This window comes from Pongo abelii, chromosome 16 (genome assembly GCF_028885655.2).
Source record: "Pongo abelii isolate AG06213 chromosome 16, NHGRI_mPonAbe1-v2.0_pri, whole genome shotgun sequence".
NCBI lineage: Eukaryota > Metazoa > Chordata > Mammalia > Primates > Hominidae > Pongo > Pongo abelii.
The window spans coordinates 46,707,897-46,716,829 of record NC_072001.2 but is presented as its reverse complement, the minus strand read 5'-3'; the positions used below and the strand labels follow the sequence as shown (position 1 = coordinate 46,716,829).

General features: G+C 49.1%; 2 protein-coding genes across 2 annotated transcripts; one reads left to right on the top strand and one right to left on the bottom strand.

Annotated features, from left to right (window-relative positions):
* Positions 1-1,265: 1,265 nt before the first annotated feature.
* HYPK (huntingtin interacting protein K) lies at positions 1,266-2,557 on the bottom strand. The gene is made up of 4 exons (XM_009249784.4): positions 2,358-2,557; positions 1,955-2,010; positions 1,573-1,624; positions 1,266-1,434 (listed from the first exon to the last, which is right to left on the bottom strand). The coding sequence occupies exons 1-4, from the start codon at positions 2,541-2,543 to the stop codon at positions 1,339-1,341; spliced, it is 390 nt and encodes a 129-aa protein (XP_009248059.1). The 5' UTR covers positions 2,544-2,557; the 3' UTR covers positions 1,266-1,338.
* Positions 2,558-2,638: 81 nt separating this feature from the next.
* SERINC4 (serine incorporator 4) lies at positions 2,639-8,331 on the top strand. Its single transcript, XM_002825393.6, has 12 exons — positions 2,639-3,259; positions 3,656-3,832; positions 4,007-4,185; positions 4,650-4,729; positions 5,149-5,242; positions 5,798-6,009; positions 6,214-6,309; positions 6,410-6,536; positions 6,929-7,001; positions 7,418-7,466; positions 7,613-7,766; positions 7,942-8,331. The coding sequence occupies exons 1-12, from the start codon at positions 3,158-3,160 to the stop codon at positions 8,153-8,155; spliced, it is 1,557 nt and encodes a 518-aa protein (XP_002825439.1). The 5' UTR covers positions 2,639-3,157; the 3' UTR covers positions 8,156-8,331.
* Positions 8,332-8,933: the final 602 nt, after the last annotated feature.

Below are 8,933 nucleotides of genomic sequence, written 5' to 3'. Positions count from 1 at the left end.
CCCAAAGTGCTGGGGTTATAGGCATGAGTCACCACACCTGGCCCAACCTTTGATATCTAGTCTTACCATGTTCTAACCCTCAGGTACCTAAATTCTTTTTCTGGTGGAGAGTGGGGGAACGCGGTAGAGACAAAATCTCACTGTGTTGCCCAAGCTGGTCTCAAACTGCTGGGCTCAAGTGATGTCTTGCCTCAGCTTCCCAAGGTGTTGGGATTACAGGCATGAGCCACCATGCCTGGCCCCTAAATTCTTTTTTGTTGTTTTTGAGACTGAGTCTCACTGCCACCCAGGCTGGAGTACAGTGGCACAATCTTGGCTCACTGCAACCTCTGCCTCCCTGGTTCAAGCAATTCTTCTGCTTCACCCTCCTGAGTAGCTGGGAATACAGGCATGTACCCCCACGCCTGGCTTTTTTTTTTTTTTTTTTTTTTGTATTTTTAGTAGAGACAGGGTTTCACCATGTTGGCCTAGCTTGTCTTCAACTCCTGACCTCATGATCCGCCTGCCTCGGCCTCCCAAAATGCTGGGATTATAGGTGTGAGCCACCGCACCCGAATTTTTTTTTTTTTTTTTTTTTTGAGATGGAGTTTCACTCTTTCCTCCAGGCTGGAGTACAGTAGTACAGTAGTGTGATCTCAGCTCACTGCAACCTCTGCTTTCTGGTTTCAAGCGATTCCTGCCTCAGCCTCCAGAGTAGCTGGGATTACAGGCGCCCACCACCATGCCCAGCTAATTTTTCTATTTTTAGTAGAGACGGGGTTTCACATGTGGCCAGGCTGGTCTTGAATTCCTGACCTCGTGATCTACCCGCCTCGACCTCCCAAAGTGCTGGGATTAGAGGCGTGAGCCACGGCGCCCAAATTATTTTTTTTTAATCACTCAAAATCAAGCATGTTGTAGGTAACAAAATTCTAACTCAAGGTGGCCTGTGAACTGGGTTCATAACTTACATCTATCTATATATATATAGTGGCTCCTAGGCAGGGAGCTGGCCTTTTAGATATTCATAAGCTGTCTTGGAGACACATGCCATTTGAGTACAGTAACTCTGCTGAGCCTCCAGATGTACATTGAATCCTGTTGAGAGCTAGTCAGATGAATGAGACTGGCCTGCCACCTAGCATCTGCACATGAGGTATTCTTCTACACTGATTTTTGATACAGGTGTGCTAGATTTTAATGGGTCACTTAAATTCAGTTATTCTCCAACATATAAATTCCCCACAACATAGAATATAGTATATATTCTACTTGACCCAAGATGATAAAACTGAAAAAGACAAAAAAAAATTTTATTGCCATAAATTAATCCAGTAGGTATATTTGAGAAAGCACGCATCAGTTGGTTAGGGCAATAAGCGCCTCTACCACGTTGCCCATGTGTTCCCGCAAACTGCGTTCTGCTGCTGCTCGAGATATCTCCATCTCGGTCATCTGCAGAAAAAAATGTTACATAGGTTCCCAGGCATTAATGAGCCACCAAATATACTGACTCCGCTTGTTTCAGGAAACAACCCAAATTAAGCAGAATAGCCTCCCCCCCGCATACACTAGTTAGGCACTACCACTCACTATCAGCTCCAGATCTTCCTTCTTGATAGTGACTTTTGCCAGTTCTTTCTCCCTGCAAAAATATTTAAATAAATATGTTAGTCCTCATTCTCAACCAACACCATAAACTCCCAGGAAGGGTCATTCCCAGATGTGCCCTGTAAATAAATCTTGATAAACCCTTGACTGAAAATAAAGACTCCCACTAATACTCCTTTCCCCTGGAGTCTTAGCAGCAGGTGTTGCCAGGAGGCCTTCTGCTAACAAGAGTAAAGTTGTGGCGCCTGGATCTGCAGGATTGGTGATAAAGCTGAAGAACTGTATAAAGGCTTAATAATGGTTTTTATTTTTGTCTGGGGACCGGGGAAGGAAGAATTAAAGTTGGCTGCCCCTGAAGACTTACCGCTCCTGTTTGGCTTTCTGCTCCCGGGACCTTCTGTCTCCAATCACAGACATGGCCTATGGTAAAGGCAGGTCTAGTTACTGCACCGCTACCCACAATTCCCAATAATCTAAAAGGCCAACAAAACAAGCGGTTCATGTATGGATTCACGATGACAAGTGTTACCAGGTAGCAAGGACTATGTTTAATTCCATTCTATGCACCTGAGGTCCCCTTAAGCCCACTATCAAGCTCCTTTAGGCAAGCGGCGCGCTCCGGTGACCGCTGTTTCGCCCGGCTCTACCCTATTGCCTCCTCCTGCCATCGGGATCAGAACCCCGTCTTGGAGCGCTGGCTTCCAGCTACAGCCTCAGAGCCCCCCTCTGCTCTCAGCCCGCCCCGACATGCTCTTGGCCAACCTTACCGTCTCCAGATTGGAACTCTGGATCTCCTTCTCCTCTGCATAGTCGGTGACCCGCTCCAAGTCCGCCGCACCGCTGTCATGTTTCCGTGGCTTCTCGGGAGGCCGCTCTGGTCCACTGGTCTCAGTCTCTAACTCTAGCTCCACATCCCCCTCAGTCGCCATATCTGTTTCACCACGCCGCCGCATAAGCCCCACCTCACGCCGACTTCCGGCAACTGACACACAGCTTCCGCCCGGGGAGGAGGCGGGGCTGGCCCTGGGCCACACCCTCTTTCTGCTCCAGTTCTAGAAGCTTCAGCGAGGAAGGCGGTTCGTGTCTCAGACTTCCTTTCGGGTTTGTACAGTGTTTTGTGCGAAGCCTTCTCTCAGACCTAACCCGTCACCGCTCCAGCCCACCCCACCGACATCCTTTATTTACCACCTCATAAACTAGGAATAGTCCCCTCAACACATAGACACGCACCCACCTCAGGGAACTCCGTTCAACCTGAATGACGTCTAATCCTAAACCAATAAAGAATGCTAATCCACAGGGGGCCAGATAGACAAACTGCCCCCTAATCTGGAGAGAACAGCCTGAGTGGCCGCAGTGTTGAGGCCCTGAAGACAAACCTCCTTCACAGGGCATTTGCATTTACCACAACCTGGAGGTCAGTGTTCTCTTCCGGACGTCCCCATTCTGCCCGGGACAGGGTGCTCAGCCCCAACACAGTGGCAGTCCAATGGGCTGAGGACAGAAGCAACTGCTGCTCTCATCTGCCTTCCATCTGGTGGACCTAACCCTAATCCCTGGGACAAGGATGGTGGGTGCCAAGGCCGGCCCCAGCCCCGGCACCTCCCTGGGCCTGGCACAACAGCACAGCGGAGGCAGCAGTGTCCTAGTGAAAAGTCCCTTCCGTCAGGTGAGAGGGTGCGAAGGGGAGAGTGGCTGAAGCTGGGGAGGAAGACGTGCAGAAGCCAATAAAAACGACAGGCCTCTTTTCTCCTCTAATGTCGTTATGGTTCGTTGCCCCCGGTAATCTGTAAATCTCTCCCGCCATGTTTCCAGCCCCAGGTGTTTAGGTCTAGAGAAAGGTCAGATATCTCAAGCTTGCTTATAATGAAAGCCCTACTAAGTTGTCAGTGGAAGGCAATCCCAAATGGCTGGAATCAGCTTGAAACAGAACCTGAGTAAAAGGAAGAAAGGGGAAGGGGAAATTTTGGAATTCAACCTCCTGGGTTAACCTCACACATACATTAAGGTATGCCTTTCCTCAGCAAGTCTCCACCTCGCTGCCTTGCATCTGCTCTACTCCCAGGTGTGCTGCTGTGGGCCTGCTCCTTGTGCCAGCTGCTGCCACTCTAGGTGGCCCTCTCTCACCGCATCCACTTGCAGCCGCCTGTTCTACATCCTCCTCCATGTGGGGGCCTCAGCAATCTGCTGCCTCCTGCTGTCAAGGACAGTAGTGGAAAGGGTGTGGGGCAAGACACACAGGGTAAGTGAGAGGGGGTCAGGTTGTCAGGTGGGAAAAAATAAAAGGAAAAACCCTAAGATAGAAAAGAGATTTCGGTTGGGGGCAGGAGACAAATGAGTGGTCATACCCATGACAAGTAGGTACCTTTCCATGCATTATGACTTGTCCTGCCATTTCTCACACATACACTCCCAGATCCAGATGCCCTCGGGATTGTGTGCCCACCTGTTTGGCCTCTCTGACTGTCCAGTGCTCAGTGGCTCTGGGGCTGTGTACCGAGTATGTGCAGGAACCGCCACCTTCCACCTGCTGCAGGCTGTGTTGCTGGTCCACCTCCACTCCCCCACCAGCCCACGGGCACAGCTGCATAATAGGTTTGTGTGTACTTTCTGGGTGGGGAAGGAACAGAGGAGGGAAAGTAGACACAAGCTGGGTAAAGGAAATTCCGGGATGAAGTAATAGCACTGTAAAAAGACAGAAAACAGGTTTAAGTCCCTGCTTCTCGTGTACTTGCTGTGTAACCTTGAGCCAGACACTTATCCTCTTTGTGCTTCTAGCATCTACAATGGAGATAACAGTGGGGTTATCTTGGTAACATAATCCTTTATAAACTGTAAAACATTGCCCAGATGCTATTATTTAAGTATCTTTGAGTTAGAATTTGGAATAAGGTGCAGTAGGCCTGTCCCAACCCTCTCTCATTTGGGATTGGTTCCTCCTTAGTTGTCTTGTCTGTCCTCTTTCCTATATTTTTGGTTTCTCTTTTGGCTTTCCCCATAGGCACTCTTCACTGTCCTTTTTTCTCCTGAGTCTGTTTTTCTTTCTCCCTCCTAACCAGCTTCTGGCTCCTCAAGCTGCTGTTCCTGTTAGGTCTCTATGCTCTTGCCTTCTGCATTCCTGATGAGCATCTCTTCCCAGGTACTCTCCCTCCCACACTCTTGGCAGGAGTAGGCTAAGTTTTCTAAGATAACAAGTGGGTAAGAAGAGGAGTAACGGCCGGGTGCGGTGGCTCACGCCTGTAATCCCAGCACTTTGGGAGGCTGAGGCGGGCGGATCATGAGGTCAGGAGATCAAGACAATCCTGGCTAACATAGTGAAACCCCATCTCTACTAAAAATACAAAATATTAGCCGGGCGTGGTGGTACGCGCCTGTAATCCCAGCTACTTGGGAGGTGGAGGCAGGAGAATCACTTGAACCCAGGAGGCAGAGGTTGCAGTGAGCTGAGATCACACCACTGCACTCTAGCCTGGGTGACAGAGCAAGACTCCGTCACAAAAAAAAAAAAAAAAAAAGTAACAATTTGACCACATTTTTCCACTGGTGCCCATCTTGCAGCATGGCATTACATTGGCATCTGTGGAGGCTTTGCATTCATCCTACTGCAGTTGGTGCTTATTACAGCTTTTGCCCATTCCTGGAACAAGAACTGGTAAGGGGCACATAACCCTAAAGGCTTTTCCTGGGGAGGTTTCCTACATGGAAAGGGCTGGGCAAAAGGCACGGCAGAGCACTGGTCCCACAGCTTCCAACTGAGCAGTATCAAAAAAGCTTACGAATGTGATGACTGCTTGGGCCAAGTAGGATGGATAGTCACACCAGTCTTCTGAAAGCAGGGGAGTAGTTGGTAATGGGTAAAAGAGTTGGAGCTCCAGCTGGGCACAGTGGCTCATGCCTGTAATCCCAGCACTTTGGGAGGCTGAGGTGGGTGGATCATGAGGTCAGGAGTTTGAGACCAGCCTGGCCAACATGGTGAAACCCATCTCTAGTAAAAATATATAAGTTAGCTGGACATGGTGATAGGTGCCTGTAATCCAAGCTACTCAGGAGGCTGAGGTAGGAGAATCACTTGAACCCAGGAGGCGGAGGTTGCAGTGAGCTGAGACCACACCATTGCACTCCAGCCTGGGCGACAGAGCAAGACTCCCATCTCAAAAAAAAAAAAAAATGCTGGAGCTCCAAGCCACTGCCCACTTTCCACCCTTAGGCAGACAGGTGCAGCTCAAGACTGCAGCTGGTTCCTGGCTGTCCTGCTGGCCACCCTAGGATTCTACAGCATGGCAGGTGTGGGAGCTGTGCTCCTATTCCGCTACTATACACACCCAGCTGGCTGCCTGCTTAACAAGATGCTCCTCAGTCTGCACCTTTGCTTCTGTGGCCTCATCTCCTTCCTCTCCATCGCTCCTTGCATCCGCCTCAGTGGGTACATGCCCTACAACGTTCCAGGTTTTGGGGGCCTTAAAAGCATAGCAAGTTTCATTACCTCCCTAATCTCAATTATTTGATTAAAAAATCTCTGCTTCCCTACCCCCACCAAAGGATGGGGAGACAGAAGTACAAGTGGGGGTAGAAATGGAGGAAATTACCAGCCTGTAGACTAAAGCAATGATACTCACTCCCCAGAGCAACCCCGCTCTGGCCTTCTACAAGCTTCTGTCATCAGCTGCTATATCATGTATCTGACTTTCTCTGCGCTGTCCAGCCGTCCTCCAGAGAGAGGTAAGGGACAGGACCTGGATTCTCCATGCTAAGACCTTTTTTTGCCCATCAAATACCTAGCTAATTGTTAATACCCGTCTCTTCTGTTGTCCCTTCCCAGTAATCCTTCAAGGACAGAATCACACCCTGTGCCTGCCTGGCCTGAGTAAAATGGAACCCCAAACACCAGATCTCTCTCTAGCAATGCTGAGTGCTAGCATCATGTATGCTTGTGTGCTTTTTGCTTGGTGCGTAAAGGTGTCAAGGGTGGAGGTATGAAAGGAGGGTGCCCAAGACAGGGAAGGATGGTCAGGACAATGTCTGGGACCATAGTTTATTTAAAGTTTAGAGCAAGACTAGAGTGAGAAAAGCTCCCCACAAATAGGGAAGAATTCTAAGAATAGTACTTTGTCAGATGATCTGTATGAGATGAAGGGGGTGGGGGGAATGATTTGAGAATTTAAAATATGTCCAAAGATCTTAGGGCTCTCACATGAATAGAATTCTAAATCTTTGGTGGAAAAGGGCACAGGGAGTGTGGTACCCTTTTGAGGATTACCAATATGGACCAATTGGTAGCAAATGCCCCCAGATAATCCCTATTTAACTAAACCAGCTTAAGAACTCTATTCTTTCTCAGCAATGAGGCCTCCTACCTGGCTGAGGTATTTGGACCCTTGTGGATTGTCAAGGTTTACAGCTATGAGTTTCAGGTGAGGATAAAGAGCTCAATATCCCCAACACCCTCCCTCCCCCACACAAAGACACACACACATCCTACCAACCTGTACCCAGAATGCTCAGATTATAGCTGCTATTGCCTTTTATTGAGTACCCACAATGTGCTAGGCAACTGTGCTAGATACTTTTACATAATCTCATTTAATTTAACCCTCACAACAACCCTGTGAGGTAGGTATTTGCTCCATTTTACAAATGGAGAAATCGAGGCACAAAAGATTAAACATCTTACCAAAGTCCGCACAGCCAGTTATATGCTGGAGCTAGAATTTGAACCCAGGTGTGCCTCCACTTTTTAATACTAGACCAATCTTTTCACAGGGTAAGTTTCCTAGATTAACACCCTCACATCTTTTAAGACCATTCCAAAACCTGTGTTGTTTTGCAGAAGCCCTCACTGTGTTTCTGCTGCCCTGCAACAGTGGAGGCAGACGAAGGTGAGTGCCAAGTGAGGAACCATAAGAAGTGGTAGATCTCTGTGGAGTGCCATAAGAACCCTCAAGAGCCTTAACAAAGGTAGTTGGGGGAGAGGGGAAGAGGTGTTTCAGCAGCACTGCTCCCAGCAGCCATTTCATCTCTCCAGGGCAACGGGGTGGGGCTGCTAGGCCAGCTGACCAAGAGACCCCTCCAGCTCCTCCAGTCCAAGTCCAGCATCTTTCCTACAACTATTCTGCCTTCCACTTCGTCTTCTTCCTTGCCTCACTCTATGTCATGGTTACCCTTACCAACTGGTTCAGGTAAGATGGAGGTGGGCCTTAGATACTCTCCTGAAGAGCTAGCTATTTTAAGGAAAGAGCAATTCAAGGCCATTCCAGACACACATGGGTCTGCCATTGTATTTAGTGAGGAGGTAGAACAGGTCTAAAAGCTAAGGCCCTTCATATTCTCTAACCAGAGCCTTTGGTTACACAGCTATGAGGGAGCAGAACTGGAAAAGACCTTCATCAAGGGTAGCTGGGCCACCTTCTGGGTCAAGGTTGCCTCATGCTGGGCCTGCGTACTCCTCTATCTGGGGCTGTTACTGGCACCACTCTGTCGGCCCCCCACCCAGAAACCCCAGCCCCTTATCTTGAGGCGCCGCCGCCACCGCATCATATCCCCAGATAACAAATATCCTCCAGTCTAAGTCCTTTTCACAAACTGGGGTTCCCCTGACATTGTACTCCTAGAGTTGGCTCAAGGGGAGCTGTCCAGCCCAGCTCAATACCTCAAGGACACATGGGGAGTTATCTCCATTTGGGCTGAAGTCAATACTATGAACTGGATGAAGTGGTTAAACACAGTCTAATGCGCTGGGCAGAGTGTCTGACTCACTGGAGCTACTGTTACATCTGCCTCCCAGCTCAAGAGCCTAACACCCAAATCAGCAGCTCAAGAACCACCGCTGATCCCAGCAGACAGTGTGGCACCAGCCCTTTCCTGGCTCTTGGGCTGAAAGTGGGGGTGGGGAAAGACCAACAGGGACTGAAGACTCGGCTCTGCCCTTGGAGAAAGGAAAATAAGCAGTTCAGCCCTGGGCACACGGATATAAGAAGCCCAGAACCACAGAACAAACCAGGGCATAGAAGAAAGGAGTACAGAGGCTACCCCAGGTTTTAATCCTGATCTTGAGGTCAAGGGAAGCGGGAAGACAAAACCACCCTCATTCCATGAAGAATGACAGAAGAGAATGTGAACACTTGACAGCAGCTGACCACGGGAAGTCGGTGAGCAGCAGGATTTTTTGGCCAACTTTCAAGCAGACGAACAAACTGAGGAAGAATGAGGAAAAGAGGCATAAACACAGATCTTGCAGCATTCACTCTTGGGCCAACTCCATCCTAGAGATGGTGTTCAAGGGTGGGGAACAAAAATCACAGAAAAGAAGTCTCTATGGTTCTTAGAGGATTCCTCTACCGCATATC